Below are 23,315 nucleotides of genomic sequence, written 5' to 3' on the forward strand. Positions count from 1 at the left end.
CTTTTCACTTTTTTTGTGAATTTTATTTTGTTCCACAAATCTTTCAAATCAAGTATTGAAAAAATACTTTGACATTAAAATGTAGGTTTCTATTGGTTCTCTGTCAAATGAGGACAACCTTTTAATTTTAGGCTGTCCAGCAGTTCAGGTTTGTTTTTTTTGGTCACACCAGCCAATTTTCCCCATCGCTTTGGCTCTTTGTTCAAGTAGTTTCTCCCTCCCCGTATCCCTGCACAGCCTTCCTCCATTTGCCAGCCATATAGCTCTCTGCTGAAGCATCTCTGCCCTGGCCTTTTTACACCTTTACTGTTCTGTGCTGTTACTGTACTTTGCAAGGCGGGTGCATGCTGGCTGTGATATTACCCTACTCCCATCACCCATCCGTGGCCTGCCCTGCTACTTTTTATAGCTTGGCCTGGCTGTCACCACATCCCTGATGCCAGTGTCCTTACTGTTTAGCTCTATGTGGCTGCACACTTCCAAGTCCTATCCCTATTCTTATCCCTGTCCTACCACCCCTGCCTGTAACTTTAAGGCTTGGTTACTTCTGTTTGTCCCCTCCACTGATCCCTCCATTTTGAGATATGGCTGAATGGAGATGTAACATCACTCTAGGTTGGCTTCAGCTGTTATGTAGGAATGTCGGCTATTTTTAGTCAACTCTGGCCATACAAAATTCATATTGCTTTTACTTTGTTGATTAGCTCACCCCTTTTTATTTTTCTAATTGATGTAACATGTTATTGATTTCCATTTAGAAGTCTGAAATTAGCATGAATTATTTGTTGACTGAGGTCAACTTTCTTCCTTGCCTTTCAGTCAGTCTACAGTCGAGGCCAAAAGTTTTGAGAATGACACAAATATTAATTTCCACAAAGTTTGCTGCTTTAGTGTCTTTAGATATTTTTGTCAGATATTACTATGGAATACTGAAGTATAATTACAAGTATTTCATAAGTGTCAAAGGCTTTGATTAACAATTACATGAAGTTGATGCAAAGAGTCAAGATTTGCAGTGTTGAACCTTCTTTTTCACGACCTCTGCAATCCGCCCTGGCATGCTGTCAATTAACTTCTGGGCCACATCCTGACTGATGGCAGCCCATTCTTGCATAATCAATGCTTGGAGTTTGTCAGAATTTGTGGGTTTTTGTTTGTCCACCCGCCTCTTGAAGATTGACCACAAGTTCTCATTGGGATTAAGGTCTGGGGAGTTTCCTGGCCATGGACCCAAAATATCGATGTTTTGTTCCCCAAGCCACTTCGTTATCACTTTTGCCTTATGACAAGGTGCTCCATCATGCTGGAAAAGGCATTGTTCTTCACCAAACTGTTCCTGGATGGTTGGGAGAAGTTGCTCTCGAAGGATGTGTTGGTACCATTCTTTATTCATGGCTGTGTTCTTAGGCAAAATTGTGAGTGAGCCCACTCCCTTGGCTGAGAAGCAACCCCACACATGAATGGTCTCAGGATGCTTTACTGATGGCATGACACTGGACTGATGGTAGTGCTCTCACCTTGTCTTCTCCGGACAAGGTTTTTTCCGGATGCCCCAACCAATCGGAAAGGAGATTCATCAGAGAAAATGATTACCCCAGTCCTCACCAGTCCAAACCCTGTACCTTTTGCAGAATATCAGTTTGTCCCTGGTGTTTTTCCTGGAGAGAAGTGGCTTCTTTGCTGCCCTTCTTGACACCAAGCCATCCTCAAAGTCTTCACCTCACTGTGCATACAGATGCACTCACCTGCCTGCTGCCATTCCTAAGCAAGCTCTGTACTGGTGGTGCCCCGATCCTGCAGCTGAATCAACTTTAGGAGACGGTCCTGGCGCTTGCTGGACTTTCTTGGGCACCCTGAAGCCTTCTTCACAACAATTGAACCGCTCTCCTTGAAGTTCTTGATGATCCGATAAATGGTTGATTTAGGTGCAATCTTACTGGCAGCAATATCCTTGCCTGTGAAGCCCTTTTTGTGCAAAGCAATGATGATGGCACATGTTTCCTTCCAGGTAACCACGGTTGACAGAGGAAGAACAATGATTCCAAGCACCAGCCTCCTTTTGAAGCTTCCAGTCTGTTATTCAAACTCAATCAGCATGACAGAGTGATTTCCAGCCTTGTCCTTGTCAACACTCACACCTGTATTAACGAGAGAATCACTGACATGATGTCAGCTGGTCCTTTTGTGACAGGGCTGAAATGCAGTGGAAATGTTTTTGGGGGGATTCAGTTCATTTGCATAGCATCAAGGGACTTTGCAATTAATTGCAATTCATCTGACCACTCTTCATAACATTCTGGAGTAACTGCAAATTGCCATCATACAAACTGAGGCAGCAGAATATGTGAAAATTAATATTTGTGGAATTCTCAGAACTTTTGGCCATGACTGTATATGGGAAAACATTTTGTAAAAGGAAATCCAAATTGGATCTAATGCCAAGCCATTTAAGGGAGGTCATTTCAAGTAGTGCAGTTCACAAGAGAGTTTTTTTTTCCGTTTTAAGTAGGTAATTGCAGTGGGAGTCTTTTTATAGGTGAACACCCATTAGCGAGGGAAAGGACCTTATGTTACTTTTGCCCATAATTTCATTCAGTTCATCTTTAGGAATGTTTGTTCAGTTCAGACCTTACTATCCCAGCCACTCCTTCTCCTGCTTCCCACCCATGCTAAAGGGTCCGAGTTTGCTTGTGCCAACTTAGCTTCTGCATGAGTTTAAAGTGGAAATGCATTTTATTTTACAATCTCCAAAATGACACTCAGCCTGTACATTGAACAGCACCTGATCAATATCGGCATCCACACACCTCAGCAATATATTGACAATTGAACATACTCCACAAAGTCTTTGAAATGTTCTTCCTTTCTTTGTTTCAATAATATTCAGCAAATGCACAAAGTGAATTGCTTTTTTGTTGATTGGATGCAAGTTGTTTTGCTATTAATGAACTTAACTTGCATTTTAGCTGGGCCCCACAGGCGTCGTGGTGGGTTGTGGTACTGTGTCCGTCTATCAGTAGTGAAGACATTTAGTCCCAAGGGCTCTTAACCCATCAAAATTCACCCAGGGTGTTGAGTAGGTCCGTCTAAACTTTTAGACTTCTTATTATTTTCATTTACTGCATTTACCATTTTTTGTATTGTATTGAAACTGAGCTTTTGATGTCAAAAGTTTTGTTTCTTTAATTCTGCATTTAAATGGTAGTGGAACATATTGTAGAAGGGGTGGAGTTAAAGGGACATAAAATACAACAAAAATTAAATCAATTTCATATTCCATCATCTCCAGCACCACCCCCAACATCAACATATGCGAAAAAGGTGCATTTCTGTGTTTTGTAGTAAAAAATATAAAGATCTGTTTTTCCAATGACATCATCAACCAATTAGTAGGTAATATCTACTCAAAATGTGTCAATCGCACGATGCACACCAGTGTCGTCATTGGAAACACGTATCTTCCGCTATCTTTTTTTTACTATAAAACATAGAAATGCTCCATTTTCCCTTATGTTGATTTTGGGGTGGTGCTGGAGATGATGAATATGACGTTGAGAAAAAGTTTTCCTTCATGGGTTTAAGGGTACAGAAAAGCAGAACTTGGGCTAGGATGGAACATGCAATGGTCCCATAGGTGGAGGCATGGGTCTTCGGTAATACATTTACAATAAGAGTAAATGTTCTATGTTTATTTGAAAATGTATTAAGTCTATGCTGTAATACACCTTGAGTATTATTGCCTCCATCTGCTGGGACTGGGCAATAATCACATTGGTTTTAAGAGCATGGTGATTTGCAGCCACTTTCAGCATTTTTGTTAAGTGGAAATTGGTAGGGTTTGTGGAAAGAATAGCCTAAATATATTGAGTGATACTACCGGTACTACCATTTTTATGGCCGAAACAAATAGTTCCAGTGCCTTCAGAAAGTATTCATACCCTTTGACTTATTACATATTTTGTTGTGTTAAGACCTGAATTCAAAATGTATGAAATAGTTTTTTTCTCTCCCCCATCTACACGCAATACCACATCATAACAAAATTAAAACATGTATTTAAAAAATGTAGCAAATTTCTTGAAAATGAATACAGAAATATTGAATTTACATAAGTTTTCACACTGCTGAGTTAATACTTTCTAGAAGCACCTTTGGCAGTGATTACAGCTGTGTATGTCTGCTTTCCACACCTATTTTAAGCACTGTCAAATTGGTTGTTGATCATTGCAAGACAACCATTTTTAGGTCTTGCCATAGATTTTCAAGGAGATTTAAGTAAAAACTCAGCCACTTGAGAACATTCACTGTCTTGTTAAGCAACTCCAGTGTAGATTTGGCTTTGTGTTTTAGGTTATTGTCCTGCTGAAATGTGAATTAATCTCCCAGTGGATGGTGGAAAGCAGACTTTGCCCATCACAGCCATTAAACTCTGTCTAAATGTCACCATTGGCCTCGTGGTGAAATCCTTTGGCAGTTTCCTTACTCTCCGGCAACTGAGTTAGGAAGGATACCTGTATCTTTGTAGTGACTGGGTGTATTGAAACACCATCCAACGTGTAATAACTTCACCATGCTCAAAGGGATATTCAATGTCTGCTTTTTTTATTTCTATGTCTGCCCTTCTTTAGGAGGCATTTGAAATCCTCCCTGGTCTTTGTGGTTGAATCTGTGTTTGAAATTCACTGCTCGACTGGGGGATATTACAGATAATTGTATGTGCGCGGTATCATGTTAAACGCTATTATTGCACAAAGAGTGAGTCCATGCAACTTATTCTGTGACTTGTTAAGCAAATTTTTACTTCTGAACTTATTTAGGCTTGCCATAACAGAGGTTGAATACTTATCGACTCAAGGCATTTATTATTTATTTTTTCTACTTTGACGTTATGGGGTATTGTGTGTAGGTTAGTGACAAATCTCAATTGAATCAATTTTAAATTCAGGCTGTAACATCTACTGTGTGAATACTTTCTAAGGCAGTGTATAAAATTTGTTCATAATATACACAATTTTATGTATTGAAGTTCTCTAGCTTCAACCTATCTGTACTCTGTTCCTCTGGATGTCTCGGAACCAAACCTCCTCAGAGTAATTATACATGAAGCCTTCAACCTTTTGTCCTCCATCTCCCTTTGAATATTGAATTGCAATGCATTTCGTTAGCCAGGGTATTATGCACAAACGGAGCAGGTGATGACTCAAAATTCAAGCAAGAAATTAATCTTGAATCCCTGCCCTTCAAGTCAGCCATTTTGGTGGTTATAGCTGTCCTATTGGCCAGCTGTCTTTTTCTATTAGAATGGATGGGCTCCTATTGAACAGGATGTCTTAATTACCACCTGGCGCTCAGCATTTCAAGGTTATCAGATGTACTGTGCTGTTTACAGGTATAATAGTTTGTCACCAGGCAATGCTTTACGAGGGCCAATTTCCTGGACCCAGATTAAGCATACTCCTGAATTAAAAAGACTCTCCAATGAAAGTGCTTTTTAGTCCAGAAATAGTCTTAACTTGACATGTTGATGACCAAAAGACACATTATGCATTAAAGAGGCTTAACAACAGGGGTTAAAAGGTTTATGTGATAAATGCCTCTTTCTGTGGCCAGGTGCCTTTCTCCCGTGATAAATCAGACTTCCTGATTTAAATGATTTATACCCTGGATAAAGAGATGCAGCAGTGCTCTCCTCCGTCCTCCCTGTAGGTGTATCTGGGTTCTCTTCTTTAAGACCTGGCTACATTTTAAACAAATCAGCCTTGCGTGTTTAGACTAGAATGCTAATGGGGGTGTGGTAGAGGGAGAGACTGAGAGGGAGATTCTATCCAACAGTTCTACTGCTCCACAGCACAGGCCAAAAACAGAGGGATTTCATTCTCTCCCGCAGCGTTTGCTGTCCTGACGTTTATTACACGGTTGTCTTTAGTTTCATTACACTCAAAGCAGGGCAACTCGTTTTATATGAGAAAAAACTAGATTACCTCCCTCTGGACAGACAGCAGGATATAAAAGGGCAGTTGTTTGAAATGTGGACACAACTCACGGATGGGACAATTTACTCAGGCATATTTGCCAATGTACAGTAGTCTACAGAAAGCTTTTAGGCCATATAAATAAGTCTGGAGGGAGCAGAGTAAGAGCTGTGAACCTTTACAAAGCTGAAGAGATTTACTGGACTGGGTTTCTTTGAGGCCTTTGTTTCTCCAGATTCTGTGAGTGTTTTTAAGTGTGGTGAGAGGGCGCTCAAAGTGGCTGCAAATCATTCACTGCGGATCCAATCTTAGCAGGGCCTGTACGTTTATCATGTTTGCTACGCTTCCAAAAATCTGCATGAACAGCACATCATGAAATGTGTTTCAAAAGAATGCGTCATATTTAGATTTTGTACTTGACATCATTTTGTAATGAACTAATTCTTCAGCATTTCAAATCCACTGTTCTGTTATGTTTATTCTTGTTTTAAAACTGATTTTCATTTGATATTACATGGTTGTGAAAATGGAACTAGTTATTTTGGTTCTGTGGGAGGAAGCTTACAACTGCCATGGAGAACAAATTGCTGTCTTGCTGCCATGGGGAACAAATTGCTGTCTTGCAGGATCGCAATCGAACTAAAATTATTCCTGTCTCTCGAATAAAACATTTAATTATAATCTATTGGGTAAAATAGCTGCACCCTACCATCTGCAATCAGGTGGAGGGTTTTTTGTCTGTTTGCTAGATTGCTTCTGTTTGCAGAAATCCATACAATGTGCTGTATGTTTTGAAAGCATTCCTGTTCATCAGAGCATAAATAGATGTAAAGCTTTATCCATTTCTTCTTTTTATCATGGCTACTCTTCAATAAATTCAAATAGTTTAGCCACTAACATTAATTTGAGAAAAATAAAAACCTATTAATTAAAGCAAAATGATGCTCCATATTGTTGCAGTCAGGGATAGTTCCTACATATGAGTGCATTTGGAATGGGAGAAGTGAGAGGGCTTGAGGGTGGAATGTAAAGTGACTGGAATTTCTTCATAGACAATGCACCACATTGGCTTGTAATGAGTCATAGATATCTGGCATTCTTCCGATTACCAACAAAAAGCTATCTTATTTTTCAGTCAAAAGCACTGAAGCTGCAGTTTTGAATGATGTGCCGCCTAGTTGCACCTCTTATTTTTAATTGTTTTTATTGACATGTTGAATTCACAGTATCAATAAAGGTTTTACAAATAAGGATAGCTTGTCAGCCTCTCCTCTCCCTTTCTCCTGCAGCAGTCTTCAGGATTTCACCTCCATGCTCAGACCTTATCCTAGGGCTAGCCTCTCCTCTCCCTTTCTCCTGCAGCAGTCTTCAGGATTTCACCTCCATGCTCAGACCTTATCCCAGGGCTAGCCTCTCCTCTCCCTTTATCCTGCAGCAGTCTTCAGGATTTCACCTCCATGCACAGACCTTATCCCAGGGCTAGCCTCTCCTCTCCCTTTCTCCTGCAGCAGTCTTCAGGATTTCACCTCCATGCTCAGACCTTATCCTAGGGCTAGCCTCTCCTCTCCCTTTCTCCTGCAGCAGTCTTCAGGATTTCACCTCCATGCACAGACCTTATCCCAGGGCTAGCCTCTCCTCTCCCTTTCTCCTGCAGCAGTCTTCAGGATTTCACCTCCATGCACAGACCTTATCCTAGGGCTAGCCTCTCCTCTCCCTTTCTCCTGCAGCAGTCTTCAGGATTTCACCTCCATGCTCAGACCTTATCCCAGGGCTAGCCTCTCCTCTCCCTTTCTCCTGCTGCAGTCTTCAGCATTTCACCTCCATGCTCAGACCTTATCCCAGGGCTAGCCTCTCCTCTCCCTTTCTCCTGCAGCAGTCTTCAGGATTTCACCTCCATGCTCAGACCTTATCCCAGGGCTAGCCTCTCCTCTCCCTTTCTCCTGCAGCAGTCTTCAGGATTTCACCTCCATGCTCAGACCTTATCCTAGGGCTAGCCTCTCCTCTCCCTTTCTCCTGCAGCAGTCTTCAGGATTTCACCTCCATGCTCAGACCTTAGCCCAGGGCTAGCCTCTCCTCTCCCTTTCTCCTGCAGCAGTCTTCAGGATTTCACCTCCATGCTCAGACCTTAGCCCAGGGCTAGCCTCTCCTCTCCCTTTCTCCTGCAGCAGTCTTCAGGATTTCACCTCCATGCTCAGACCTTATCCTAGGGCTAGCCTCTCCTCTCCCTTTCTCCTGCAGCAGTCTTCAGGATTTCACCTCCATGCTCAGACCTTATCCTAGGGCTAGCCTCTCCTCTCCCTTTCTCCTGCAGCAGTCTTCAGGATTTCACCTCCATGCTCAGACCTTATCCTAGGGCTAGGCCCTTAGGCCACCAAGGCTTCCATTTCTTCCATCATATCATCTTGAGTAGACAGTCGGGTATTGCGTGTTTATTTCTTACCATGGGGTGTCATAAGCTTTCTCCAACTCCCATGTTTTTTGTTGCCCTTATATGCCAGTAGCCAAACTATCCAGTTTGTTTTCACAGAAGTGGAAGATGACAATCTACCATGCAGCATTTGCCATTTCACCTGCACTCTACTGTACCCTGCATTGAGGACCTGATAACTAGGAATGCTTTTGAAATGTACTCCACATTTTCTGTCATTTTCCTCAGGTGTTTTAGGAGGACATTCAGAAAAACATATTGAGCAGGAATAGAACGAGACCCTTGAATGACGGTTCCATTTTCACATATACTTTTTGTTCAACAGTTTACTTTTTTTTATTACATTTGAATGTTCAGCTCTTATTGCTCATTCGCTGTCTCGTTTTTATTCCAGGAAGTTCCCTCTGAAGCAGGGAGTGTCTGCATATAAAATGGTCTGCAGTTCTCTGCTTCATAGGTCAGAAGCTTGTTTATTTTGTCTCTGTGGCTACGTTCAGTCCCAACTAAATTGTTTGAACCTGTATGAGAAAAAGCTCTATTTGGCACGCATCATCTTACACACCAGATAATCTTCATTTCATTTGAACATCCCTCTACGTGTAGATTTCCCAGTTAATTTCTGTTCATGGCAAATGCTATTGAAAATCAAGGTCCAGTGTCACTGAAAGATGGCTAGAGAATTGGATTACTGCACGTTCTGGGGCACTATTTTTTTGCAGATTGAAATAGAAACTCTCTACGTATCAATTTCAGATAATTAGATATTCATGTCAGAAAATGCATTATGTCCTATAATATGACTCTTTTCCCCCATTTTTTTGTGTCAGAACACACTGCATACACTCTCACACACATAGACACACTCACACATCATGATGCAATAAAAGAAAAGGGCAAATTACAATTGGATGACCAAAGAAAAGGAAAAAAAAACAAAAAAAAACAATTATGCACAAATTTCGCTGCTTGAATGGGACTGCTAGCCAATGCTGGTTGAGATGCCTTTATTTACTGTCTAATTATATACACTGTAGATGCCACCACCGTCTCCTCTTCTATGACCATGGGAGGCCCTCGCAGTGCTTTTCCCACCTCTTCCAGCTCCATCGTACACTCCACTACTTCAGCCACCGACCAGACCTCTGCTCACACCGGCATCGCCGCTCCAGACGAAGGTGGAAGTAGCAGAGAGGTGGCGGAGATGCTTGGCGCCGAGGGAGGGACTGGCAACAGTGGGAGTGCTGGTGGCGGAAGGGCTGGCGGCGAGAAAGGAGGAGGGGCCGGATCCCTAGGTGGAGGAGGAAGGGGGGGGGCATCCCAGGAGGCCCAGCAGCACCACCAGATGACCCCCTCCAAACGGCGCACGGTGCTGAACATCTCGCCTCCGCCCGAGGACCTGTTTGACGACAGCCGCATGTCCTGCCAGGAGGATCAGCTCCAGGACTCCGAGCAGAGCAACAGCATCTGGATGGATGACTCCACCTCCAACTTCAGCATCGTCAGCTCCAGCTCCTACAACGACAACACAGAGGTGCCCCGGAAGTCGCGCAAGCGCACCCCCCGCCAGCGACCCGGGCCCAAGCCTGCCTCGGCCGAGGAGGCCAGCATGGACGTGTTTGATGCAGACAGTGCCAAAGGGCCTCACTTTGTGCTCTCACAGCTGGGCTCAGACAGCAAGGCCTGTACCAAAGGAAGGTGGGTGCCCCTGGATCTCTTTTACAGTGAAATTAGCCCATGTGGAAACATATCTAGCCTACTGTTTACTTCCTTTTGGTCTGCAGAGTTAACTTTCCTGTTCTTTTACATCTCTGAGATGGCTCTATGGACTTTGGTTGAGTTTCCGTTTTCAGTTTGAATCTTGTCTGGAACACAGAATGGAAATACATTTAGAAATACATTAAGACAAGTTAAATGTCATAAAATTATTAATTCATCGAAAAACACTGATAAACTTATACCATTACAACTACTATTGAATGGACATCTCAACAGAACTGTTCATACCTTGCCTGATTTTGAAGAAATGTATCTAAATTTGCTCCATACTTATTCCCATTGTTAAGATGTGTAAACCCCTATACCACAAGTGGAAATCGAACCAAACCACTGGCTGAATGTTTGTCTGTGCTTGAAGAAGAGCTGGCAGATCAGAGGCTAGGGAGGGGCAGGATACCACAGCACAAACAATGGTCAGCCATGGTGAATCACTGAGTCTCTTTGAAAAATCGTTGAGAAAGCAGAGCAGATTAAATAAACAAAAAGTCCATCTCCTAAGAGGTTCTGATGGACCCTGCTTGGTAGTGAGCCTCCAAACTCTGCATTGCTCACTAGTGTCACTGGGAAACCATGGCAGCTATTTGGGGATCCCTCACTAGTCCCCTGCTGCTCTCCAGTTCCAAATACCCCCTATGCTCCACCATACACACATACTGACACTCACTCACACACAAACACACACAGATATTGCTGGTGGGGGTCACAACTTGGCTGGAACTTTGATAGTAAGTGGATGGTCTCCAAGTCCTGTCAAGTTCTCTTCCACTGAGAGGAAGCTTGGTGCCAACAGTGGAGCTGATCTTTCCTCCCCTTACATAAATGAACACAAGGTGGAGCGGAGAGGAGGAGTGGGGGTGAGGGTTGCTGCCACTGCCACCCAACACCAGGTTGTGCGGCCCTCAGTCCCCAATGATGACAAGGTCACAGGCAGGGTTAGGGTTAGCAGGGGACAGTGCTGTGAATGAGTGAAAGGAAACAGTCCCCTGCATTAAATATATATGGAAGTGTATTGTAGTTAATGTTAGTGTTGCGTGTTTCAATGTAGGTTGTTTAGGAGCTGTTGGGCTGACACAGTAGCTAACCAGTCTGTCTTGCAGTTCTGCAGATGGCTCCCAAACAACCCATCAGAAATGTGGGACCCTAGTGAGCCAGTTCCCTCAGAAGAGTGAGTGCAAGGAGCTGAAGATCCTGGTCCAGCCTGAGACTCAGCACAGAGCCCGCTACCTGACTGAGGGCAGCAGGGGGTCAGTGAAGGACCGCACTCAGCAGGGCTTCCCTACCCTAAAGGTACGCCTTAAACCAGCACCAGGACCAGGGGGGCTGTGGCCTCTAGGGCTTTTTGTGGACGGTCAGTGCCCTATACACGTGTCACTGTTTTGACTCTACCCCTTTGAAAGTATGCCTTTATCTGTCCTTCATCAAATGCCACCATCAACCTGCTCCATACTCATTGTTACATAACACCTCTACATTGGCTTAACATGCTTAAGTCAGTGATTCAGTGATTGTCACAGGCTATGTAGAAACTTGTATAAAAAGTGATGCAACATATCAACCCCAGGTTATTTTCTTTTTATGAAATAAGGTTTAATAGCTAGCGGTTACAACACACCTTGGAAGGCAGCACTCAGGTGGTAGAGCATGGCTCTTGAAATGCCAGGATAGTGGGTTCAATTCCCATGAATGAATGACTAAGTCGCTTTGGATAAATGTGCCTGCTAAATGCAATATAGTATATAAACTACATAAACACAACAGATTTTCTTGTCCACTGAGAAAATAGGTAACTATCATTATTCTCTTGAAATGATTACAACCGCAAATCGTGACATTGTTTGCATTTCTTTGTCATATCTCAGTATCAGCAATGTATTCCATATTTCAAATGTTTTACTCTCAAAGTAGACAGCAAAACAGACAGTTGTTCAGTGACAGCTCTGTTATCATAGAATGCTATTAGATATCATCTTACTAAGCAGAAAGCTGCCACTGTCTATTCACCTTTGTATGTTATTTTAGCTCCACCCCACTTGCACAATATATTCCACGCTCCAAATTCTCTAGTGACTTACAAAAATAGGTAGAGTTGACTTTGGAGCAGCTGTGCTATTTTCTGATTTGAGTGTTCTTTGTTTCCTTCTTGTCCACAGCTGGAGGGTGTGAATGAGGCAGTGGTGCTGCAGGTGTTTGTGGGTAATGACGCTGGGCGTGTGAAGCCACATGGGTTCTACCAGGCCTGCAGGGTGACGGGGCGCAACACTACAGCCTGCAAGGAGGTGGACATCGAGGGCACCACTGTCATTGAAGTGTCCCTGGACCCCAGCAATAATATGACCCTGGCGTATGTATCTGCTTATTGCCATAGCTGTTGCAATTCTGTAAAATCACACATACTGGAGACTGTTCCTCTTTGTAGACCTCCAATGGGAGTGATTTGGGGGCTGTTACAGCCGCTGGGGCCTTGTTCAGCAGGCATGCTTGCCAGTCTAACAGCTGTGCTGTGTGTGTCTCTCTCTGCAGGGTGGACTGCGTGGGGATCCTGAAGCTGCGTAACGCTGATGTGGAAGCTCGTATCGGGGTGGCCGGCTCCAAAAAGAAGAGCACGCGTGCCAGGCTGGTGTTTCGGGTCAACATCTCCAGGCCGGACGGCTCGGTGCTCACGTTACAGACACCGTCGTCCCCCATCCTGTGCAGTGAGTGGCTTTAGGTTATTCATAGCATCTGCCCACCGGAGTTCTCTCAGGAACGCTGTCGGAGCTTAGAGCTGACGCACGTCACCAGGGGATTAAGGGGGAGGGAGAGGTTCATTCAGGGGGTTGGGTGGACAGGAGGAAAATGAAAAGGAGCTTGGGTCAGGACAATGATGTAAATAATGAAATCTCCATTGGGAGCCGTTACTGTCAAACTTTGACTGGATAGTCTTACGTGCATTTGTAATATAGGTTTGTTTTATTGTTTTCATCTCGTTTTTAAGTTCCACTCTGAAGACTTGGACACTTTGAAGAGTTGATTCAGTCTAGAAGTTTCATTTCTAATGCATTATGTATGCTTAGCAGATCATTTTCTAATTTAAGTACATTTTCAGAGACCATGTCTATAGACTCTCTTCAGCATCATGTGTTCCTCCCGTTGTGGGCATAGGGTGTGGCTATGAGTGGCAAAAACAGGAAAGACTGCTCTGGGGTATAAGAAATTCTATTTGTCGGTGGTTTTAGAAGCAGAACTCCAAAAAATTGAGGGAGAGAAAGAAAGGCCGGTGAAAGAGGTGTGGACTTTTTTGTTTACAATGCCAGAGTGCAATCCGACCAAGCAAAAATCTGTCCAGAAAATATACATCTCCAATGGCGTCTGTCTGTGTGTGTTGTGGAGCGGGGTGGTGAGAGTGTGGAAGGCCTGTGAAAACTGGGGAGGGAGGAGGAGTGGGAGGAGTCTGAGCTTGTTGTTTATAGAAACTTGGGGATTTCTATTTGCCTGTGAGAAAGGGGGACTGCAAAGAGTGTCAACTTTACCTATAGTACAGTCATTTTACTGTCTGGTTAATGATCATATACTGTAAAATAACAAAATAAATGTACTTCAAATCTCAAGTACATGCACATACACACCATTTTTTAAACACCAGCTCAGCTCACATTTGTCCTGGCAAAGCAATTAAAGCACAATTACTATTTCCCCAAGATTACACATGAGCCTTCCAAGAAATCACAAGGTACTCTTGAGCAATTGGTTTAAGCTTTTCTGTCGGCTTCTCCTCGTTCCTCTGAGAAGGCCAGCAGTTCTGTACTCGTGACAGAATATTAGTTAAAGAAGCTAGGTCAAGCAGAACTCAGAGCCTAACGGTCTGTTGGTGTCCTGTCTACAGCCCAGCCTGCAGGGGTGCCTGAGATTCTGAAGAAGTCCCTCCACAGTTGCTCGGTGAGGGGGGGTGAGGAGGTCTTCATCATTGGGAAGAACTTCCTCAAGGACACCAAAGTCATATTCCAGGAAAATGTATCAGGTAGGTCTACACAACCAATTATTGTCTGAAATCCATGTCCTTACAGTATATGAATAATGAATAACATTTATATTTATTCCTTTGCCTACCATACTAATGAAACTGTTCATTGTTTTCCCCGCTAAGATGAGAAGTGTTGGAAGGCAGAGGCTGAAATTGACATGGAGCTGTTTCACCAGGTAAATAAGCGTATTCTCTGCTTATTGTTGTCCTAGAATGATTCATGCTAATGATTTAACAGGGTGATTAGATAACCGCAGCCATTTGAGATTTGTAGGTTTAGATGTAATCATCTTAAATTGCTACTCACTCAGGGAGGTGAATGGCCTCATTGTTTTGTCACCTAATTACTGTGAGCCACGGTGGTAAGTAGGTCTCAACAGTCCTGCGTAAACCTTTGCCCTTGGGAGCCAGAGGGTCAGAGCTTCGTTAGCTAAGCCTCAATCAGTTGTCTGAGCCCTGAGGTGTTTAGATGTCTTTCACATGTTATTCACAATTTGTAACCATGTGTAACCAGGCAAACTCTGTAAATCATCGCCACACCTTCTACTAGTCAGCAAAGTTTGAAAGGTGTTGCACATCTGAACTAGTTGATGACGTATGGAATCTCCAGTTCCTCGTCTGTGCCAGGATTATGTCCATTGTGGCTCTCTCTCTCTCACTCTTTCAACTCTACATTGTGCTGACATCACTTGATTATTTCATCTGAGTAATTTTGCGCTTGCGCCTGTTTTATACGGGATGTTGACACGTTTGTCACATGACTTGATGTATGTAATTATAAGACTGGGGCTACTGTACATTTCTGTTAGCTAAGTCGATTTGTCTGTTATGCGTTTCCCCTCAGAATCACTTGATTGTGAAGGTTCCTCCTTACCAGAACCCAGCCATCGCGTCTGCAGTGTGTGTGGGAATCTACGTGGTGACCAATGCTGGCCGATCCCACGACGTGCAGCCTTTTACATACACTCCAGAACCAGGTCTGTGATAAGTCCATGAACAAATGTTATTTTGTTTCACCTTCTGCGCCACATTAGGACCAAAACAACATTTCCTCAGACCATGTCTTCGGCCAGTGTAAATTACAACCATTACTCTACCACGGCAACTGTATTAAGTGGATATATCATCTAGCCTGCTCTAAATTTACCATTACAGTCTTTAGTACAGGAAGCCATGTCAACTTGGGAACAGGGGGATATTTGTCTCCTCCTTTTTCCTCATCACTTCCAGGCGTCAAAACGTCCTTTGGGCACTGTGGCACGAACTATCAATGAGCGAGCAGGAAGTGACAGGGAAAGGAACTAAAACAATGAAACAAAACATGGAAGTGTAGATGATCCATCTAAAAACAAAAATGCCCTTCTATATACAGTATGTACTAAACATGATACCGGATTAGGCAGCGCCCTATACAAAACAGTCTAGTCATACAGATTTAGTCCTGACTGTTTTTCACTCTATACAGCTTCATTTGATATTATATTTATTGTATAAGAAAACCTGACAAGCAGACGAGGGAGAATGAGACTGGGTATGAAGAATAAGGTCATCTGATTTGCATGTCCTTAACTCAACCTGCTTATCTGTGTACGTCTCAGTGGACATATCTGTGAAGAAAGAAGTTCCATCTCCAGGCAAGCCCTGCCCTTTTGATCAACGGATGAAAGGTATAGTATATCTCTACCATGCTGTATCGTGTGTTCTTGTTTGTAATGCATAGGTGTGTGTGTGTACTCCTTCCTGTATGACAAAATTGTAACATTGTCCCTACTTGCCCCTACAGTAATTGATGGTGCCTTGATGCCCCCAATGTTGCCTCTTGTGAAGAGGGAAGAGGTCACTCCAATGGAGGTCTCCAGCAACCTTCCTTCTGCTGGCGTGTTCAAGGTAAAAGCTCTACAAATGCATTCCCAGCCTTTGGCTGTGATAATGCGTCATTAAATAGTAGAATCATATCCATATGAACCATATCGATCTTTCCCCCAATATATATGAAAAGCTAGCAGGTATCATCTGTTTTTTGTATTCTCAGCGGACCCCCGATGCCATGTGTCCTGCCCAGCAGACGCTGGACATGAGTTCCAACCTTCCCCCCAACAACAGCCCATTCTCCAACTCCTTGCCGCGACCTGCCAAGGACCCTGCCGAATCCCAAACAGCAGTCTTCAACAGTGCAGAGGTCCTGAGCACCATACAGAAGCAGGACATCGCTCTCACCAACTCCTTCCCCGTGCCTGCAGACTCTCTACTCCAACCTGGGCCTCAGCAGTTCCTCCTGGAGCCCAGAGAGGGGCTTGGACAGGACAGGGCTGGCAACAATGCTGGGGCGGTAGGGAGGCTCAGTCAACAAGTGGAGGCCCCTCAACCTGCCCCCCAGCAGCACCAGCTGCCCATATTCCCCCCAGATGATGTGGCCCAACTGGAACAAGCAGTGAGACAACTGCAGGCAAAAGGGTACTGTAGCCAGCAGCAACAGCGACAACAGATTCAACAACAACAAATTCAGCAACAACAGCAGCAACAAATTCAGCAACAACAGCAACTACAGCAACAGCAACTACAGCAACAACAACAGATTCAGCAGCAACAGGTTCAGCAGCAACAGGTTCAGCAGCAACAGGTTCAGCAGCAACAGATTCAGCAGCAACAGATTCAGCAGCAACAAATTCAACACCAACAAATTCAACACCAACAAATTCAACACCAACAACAGCAACAGCATGTGTTGGAGAACCTGCGGCAGGAGCTGTTTAAATCACAGATGCCAATGCAGTGTGGCATATTTCAGGGTGGTTCTCTAGGTGAGAACGCTGAACAGCAGGGTTCTCAGCAGGGCATGGTGCAGAACCATGGTTCCCTCTTTCAGCAGGCCCAACAGCAGCAGAGGCAACAACAGAAACAGCAGCAGCAAGCAGCACTCTTTCAGCAAGCCAATGAGCTCCTCTCCATTCAGACCAACTTCCTCCATCAGACCCCTTCTCATCCCTCTCCACCCCTCTTCCATAACCCCAGCCCCCTGGCTGAGGCACAGGACCCACAGGGGGCGCTGTTCCACACTCAGAAGGCCTCTCCCACCCAGGAGCAGGTCCAGGCAACCCTCTTCCAGAACACCCTGACAGTGTTGAGTAGGACCAGCCTCTCCCCAGAGCAGCCCCCCTCTGCCGCCAACCTGTTCCTCCCCCAGAGTGCCCTGCCTGGTCAGCTCTCCGCTAGCGGCAGCCAGCAGCAGCAGCTGGCCTTCCTCAGTGCCCTGCAGACCTCTGCCCCTGAGCCCCAGTCAGTGTTCCAGGCTCAGACCCAGCTTTCTCCTATCCAGCAGGGGACCCCCATGGAGCAGCAGCAGCCCTCCCAGCCTCAGCCACCTCAGCAGAACTCTATGTTTCAGAACATCTCCCCTCATCCACCTGCAAACACTCTCTCTCAGACCCAGCAACAGCAGGCTGGCCTATTGTTCTGCAGCAAACACCTCTCCACTCCAGAGCAGCCCCCCAGTCTGCTGTTCAGTGGCCAGGGCCAGATGCCCCCCATGAGCAGCAGCAGCCTGAACTCTCAGGAGCCCCAAAACCCCTCCATGCTGTTCTCTCAGGCCAGCATGGTGACTGTTAGCCAGCAGGAATCCTCTGAGCCCATGGCCTTCCAGGACCAGAGCCAGGTGGTGGGGAACCCCTCAGAGCCTCGCCATCACGGCCTGTTCCAAGAGCAGCAGCCCATGCAACTGATCACCAGCTCCAACAACGGCCCAGAGCAGCCCATCTCTCTCTTCATGCCCCAATCCAACATGTCTGCCCTTCAGGGTTGCATGGCTGCCCGGGAACTCCCGCAGACAGGCATCTTCAGCACTCAGAATGGGGTGGCAGGCCTGCAGACCACCACCTCCTCCCCCGTACAGCAGCCAGGGTCTCTGTTCCAGACAGCAGTCAGTGGGAGCCTCAACCAGCCCAACGAGGCCCAGCAGCCAGGCCTCTTCCTCTTTGGGATTCAGAATGGTAAGGATTCATGATTATGTGATCTGTCCTTTTATCAAATGTCATCTTTTTTTTAATATGCTCCAGAAAAGCGTATGACATTGTTTGGTTTTCGTTAACATTTCATGTGGCATTTAGTCAGTGACTACCCCTTTCTTCCCCATACAGAGTGTGGCCAGCTGATAACCTCTCCTGGAACCACTCTGTCTGATCAGATCATTGCCATCAGTCAGTCTGGTCAGAACCAGAGAGAGAGCGAGGCCCAGATCCAGTCGCTGCTCAATCAGTCCATGTCTGATTCAGAGAGCATGCAGAACAGCATGACCGCCTCCCAGAACATGGAGAAGATAGATGACCTGCTTGTCAGCCTGCAGGAGCAGGGCAACAACCTCACTCGCTCCTACTAGGCCTGCTATAGGTTTCAGGTGAATGCTCATCTCTCTATAAACATGTTAAAAAGTTTGGTTTAACAATGTGTTTAAAACGGTTGTACTTTCGTTGTTCATTTTAAACATCTTTGAGGGAATCTCAGAAAGCAGGATTAACCATTTGGAATTCTTGTTCCAATTTGAATCACTGACTACTGTTTACATACTTCTATGTCTTTAAACATGTAATTGCCCCTCCCTTTAGGAGCCCAGAAGACCCCCAGTGTGGACCCCCATTACAGATGGCAGAAGACCCCCAGTGTGGACACCCATTACAGACGGCAGAAGACCCCCGGTGTGGACCCCCATTACAGATGGCAGAAGACCCCGGTGTGGACCCCCATTACAGGTGGCATAAGAATGAAAACAAACTCGATGGTGGGCTCCTGTCCGAACTCCAAGTTACATGTAAGCCTCAGCGGCCTTTTTCTCCAAGGACAGTCTTCATGTGTAGATGCTCCACAGTGGCGCCGAGCAGGGCACCAGTCCTCCACTGCATCTAAACCTGGACCTCAAAATAGGACATAGGTTGTAGTTACCCCACAACTGTCATTGTATCTCACAGCTAGTCGCCTCCAGCTCTTAATGAAACATGACACTATGTAATGTTTGGCTAACTCATCAGTTCTCAGAGCAGCACTTTACGGTGTGGTTTTATAAGGATGGTGGTGGAAGCTTGCACAGCATTCTGTCTTCTCCAGGACCAGAGTGTGGGCTCACAATTGTTTATAACGCATTGTTGTCCTTTTTATACGATATTAAAAGTATTTTAGGAAATAGCAAAAGAAAATATACAATTCATGAAAAATAAACCTTTGTAATATATTTTGACTTTAGTTCTTTCAGCACTTTACAATGCTTTCCTTTTGTGGCCAGTTACTCATTAAGTTGGCCTATGCATTCGCTAGTCAGCTATTTAGTCAGTACATCTCGACAACTTTATTACTCATGCATGTGTTTTGAGTTATGGCTTTAGTTTTTTTATTGTTCCTTTCATGAAATACCAGTTTCTTATTGGCAGCCATCTTCCCATTACCCATTCATGAGAATAACTCCAAATATTTGAGTATTACACCATGGATTTCTTTCCCTGATTAGACTCTGTAGTATGAGAAATGCTCTAGATTAGGGTCAATGTGGATCAAGAGAAAAAAATCATCCAGCCTTTAAATTATTAATTTCCAGTCTACATAATTAAATAGGCCTACATTTTGAATAAATCAGAACCATATATGTGTACTATATACCAGTGTGCATGGTTGTCTGATGTAATTAAAGAGTATATTGTTATTTGTATCATTCTATCGCAAATGTAGATAATGTGTTGTTTTGTAATGATGTCTCCATGGAAGATGTTTGTATTAGCTCACGTCTGGCACGCACAAACTGTACTTTTATCCATAGATCAGAGAGGAGTTTTCCGTATGTTTGTCTTACTGTAAAACAGCAACTCTCTTGCCTACAGTGGGCCACCCCAGGACCTGAGTCAAGGCCTCAAGTCACAGCCTCCTTTTTCGTCTTCATGAATGGCCAGTTTTATGGCTCCTATTGATTGGTGTGTTCATATTTGTCGTTTGAGACTCGCCATGTTTTGACAGGAAGAAAGTGGTGAAAGTGACTGGAGCAGTTATCTGTTTTGCCTTGAGCATGACTGGATGTTTGTAGTTGTATTATTAGTGTCAGGCGTGATATACAGATGTATGATCTTAATTTGATCACTCTTTTGTTGCTGAGAATTTTCCTGCACTGGAATAAAAACGTTTTTATTATTATTTGTATTTTATAATTTTTGTATATATTTTTGTTGTACTTTTTACCCGAGTTTCATGGTATCCAATTGGTAGTTAGTCTTGTACCATCGCTGCAACACGACTCTGCCAAGCCGCTCTGCTTCTTGACACACAGCTCGCTTGTGTGTCAAATTTCGACTTTGAAATTTCAGACTTGATTTACCCTAATGAAAAACGTATCAACCTCTACAAAAATTCCATTAATTATAATCCACAGAATAATTCACATTTCCTTTTGCTGCAGGATTATTTTTCTGCTATAGCAAACTGGCTCAAATTAAGACCCTACACCTGTACTGCTGCCAAACTGGTTTGTGCTTTTATTCTTTACATGTGAGTATTGGGCTGGAGTGGAGCCAACAGTAAGATTGTGTCTTGTTTTTGTCTGAATCTGAGTATACACATGAACAAGGGGCTGGTCTCTGATGACAACAATAACAGCTTCGTTGAGTGCCTCCATCTTTCTCTCTTAGTGTTGTATTTTATTGTGTGTTCTTAACATCATTACCTTTTTTTTCACTTTAAAAACAAGCAGATTTTTTAAATGGAGAGTATTTAAATTATTTTTAGTAATGTGATTGGTGGGGCCCCATATTCCACATCCCAGAGCTTGAGCTGTGTTCTTTTAGATATTTAAAGGGACCCTACTCATGAAGAATGAACCGTTAAGTTGCTTTGGAGAAAAGAGCTGTCTGTGATTGGCCTTCTTCAACTCTTGTGAAATACTAGTAGCTTTGTTTCCAGTAGTCATGAGTATTTGTGAATTTTTATCATATTTACAAATATTTTATCATATCTTTTTTACTGGTGTAGTTCTAATACATCTTTTCAGAAATCATATCTAATTTATTTGGTATTTCTTGTTTTAGATATTGTTTAAATTGTGTCCCACAATCATATTTGTGCTACAAATGACTTGATGTACAAGTTTGGTTCTGATTTAACTCCGTAATTGTATTAATATTAGTTATGTGGATTTGGCCCTTCCCCACCTGTTGAAACTGTAGTTGGCTGTGGTCTTGTGTTACATATCTGTCCGTGAAGCTTTTCTTCTCCTTGTAGATGTGAGGACAGGGATACAACTTTATGATTGAGGGAGTTAAAATGTAACATGTACACTGAGTCACATGTACATTCCTGTACATTGTTTTCTTCCCTTTGATAGATTTCCATTCATATGCCAGGTTGAGATCAATTGTACAGTATGTTTGTCCAAATCTGATAGTTTAAAGTCAAACCCTTGTGATATCATCCATGAAACATTGAACCTGTACTGTCACATCTACAACTTATTTCACCTCTTGAATAAGGAAAGAGCAGGACGTTATTGGACAACTATGCCAGTTAAAAAGCCATACAGACAGTTAAAACAGCATCTATTAAATATTTGTTAATAGGGTTTACAAAAAACTCCAAACGCAGAATGTGTTTGATACCTCAACCTGAGCAGGTTGCTAATCAGGCCACCTTACTCAACATTGGACCAATTTCAATGATAAAGTACATTCTTTATATATAGTATACATACAATATTTTGTTAGCAACATGTTAATGTTTTGTGTTATGAATACACAATAAGATTATTGTTATTTTCAAGCATAAGGATATTGAGGAAAGAAATACCTATTTTCAAATGTAACCCATGAATATCCCATGTAGTATGAGCTTTGACAAAATAGGAGGCCTATTTGTCAAGTAGGCTACATGTTTTACATTGATGACGACATGAGTCTTTGTAATTGAGTGGCGCTATACTTTATTGTGCCGGTAAAGGTTTAATTTATTGAAGACCTAAAAATTAATGACTTTTCCTACTCAACCAATGACTACAGAAATGCAGGGGTCACCTTGAAAGTTCATCTATATTTTTACCATATTTGCACCCAGACTAACCAATGATTTGTGACATCACAGTGTACAGCAAATATATTTTAGAAGTATTGCTCAGTACATTGGATGATATACTTGTGCCTTGACAAACTTTTATAGTAGAGACCAGATTTCTTGTACCAGTGTTGCCTGATTTATTCACCGCTGTGACACTATTGTCAGTGGTTATTAGCCCTTGATAACTAGTATCTTGCAAGCCATACGACTTGTGTGCTTCAAATGCCGTACAGAAATGAGTGACCAGATAAATGTATAGTGTTGTGCAATTTGTTGTGCATCTGATTTATTTTCACGAAAATATGAATTGCATTTGTTTAACGTCGTTGCAATTTAAGTTTTGTCTCAAACTGCTATGCAGCTTGATTCAATATAAATGTATATCTGTTACTTTTTTAATATATATTTTATCTATCTAGCCTCTCTTGATTGTTCATTGCAAAGGGGAAACTATAACGAAATATTGTAATTATGTGAATTATTTATGTAACTTTTTGAAATAGTATTGATACTGTGTGCCACCGGGATTTGTTGTTATGATTGGGCTTGTGTCAGTCAAGACCAACACAAATTTCACCTAATTCAAACAAACTTGTCATTCAGAATTTTCATCATGGGTGTTTTGTTTTTATTGTAAATGTCATCCGTTAGTCTGTTCACACACTGTTCTGTTTGTGTCCCCTTAACCTGTCTGGCTTTGGTTTGATGTGAAAGTCTGCTTTGTTTCCATGAGGTTTTTTTTCTGGTGATCAGTAATGAACCTGTTGATAGCATTGACAGGTTATAGGTATGGGGAGTGCATATCACCTATGTGTTTTTAGCTACCGTGTGAACAACTGTTAAATATTACCTTGCAAAAAATGAATCTATATAAAAATGTATTTTTGCTTTTGTTGGGGCATTTGTATACTCTTGCAATTATATTTATGTAAACCTGCTGGTATCTATATTAATAAAGATAGATGATACGTTTTCCTTTGTCGAGTTGATTTTCCCACCCTCTGATGTTTGTTTTTCGTTCGATTTTTGCATTGATCATCATTTCAAGAGTAACATAACTAATCATTAA

The 23,315-nt window shown here is 43.1% G+C and overlaps 1 protein-coding gene across 4 annotated transcripts in view; it reads left to right on the forward strand.

Annotated features, from left to right (window-relative positions):
* Window positions 1–23,218, forward strand: part of LOC135548777 (nuclear factor of activated T-cells 5-like) — a 55,181-nt gene extending 31,963 nt beyond the window's left edge. For 3 of the 4 annotated variants that reach the window (XM_064978684.1, XM_064978692.1, XM_064978702.1), the window contains 12 exons: window positions 9,435–10,095; window positions 11,274–11,463; window positions 12,327–12,517; window positions 12,697–12,869; window positions 14,039–14,173; window positions 14,300–14,352; window positions 15,021–15,153; window positions 15,775–15,843; window positions 15,960–16,063; window positions 16,209–18,162; window positions 18,310–18,566; window positions 18,775–23,218. In XM_064978684.1, the coding sequence (XP_064834756.1) occupies window positions 9,435–10,095; window positions 11,274–11,463; window positions 12,327–12,517; window positions 12,697–12,869; window positions 14,039–14,173; window positions 14,300–14,352; window positions 15,021–15,153; window positions 15,775–15,843; window positions 15,960–16,063; window positions 16,209–18,162; window positions 18,310–18,548 (3,902 nt within the window). In that variant the 3' untranslated portion in view covers window positions 18,549–18,566; window positions 18,775–23,218. Of the gene's footprint in view, window positions 1–3,123; window positions 8,858–9,434; window positions 10,096–11,273; window positions 11,464–12,326; window positions 12,518–12,696; window positions 12,870–14,038; window positions 14,174–14,299; window positions 14,353–15,020; window positions 15,154–15,774; window positions 15,844–15,959; window positions 16,064–16,208; window positions 18,163–18,309; window positions 18,567–18,774 lie in introns of those variants that run through there. The other variant, XM_064978710.1, reaches the window with a different exon arrangement.
* The last annotated feature ends 97 nt before the right edge of the window (window positions 23,219–23,315 follow it).

The sequence above is a fragment of the Oncorhynchus masou genome, chromosome 1 (genome assembly GCF_036934945.1).
Source record: "Oncorhynchus masou masou isolate Uvic2021 chromosome 1, UVic_Omas_1.1, whole genome shotgun sequence".
NCBI classification, from domain to species: Eukaryota; Metazoa; Chordata; class Actinopteri; order Salmoniformes; family Salmonidae; genus Oncorhynchus; species Oncorhynchus masou.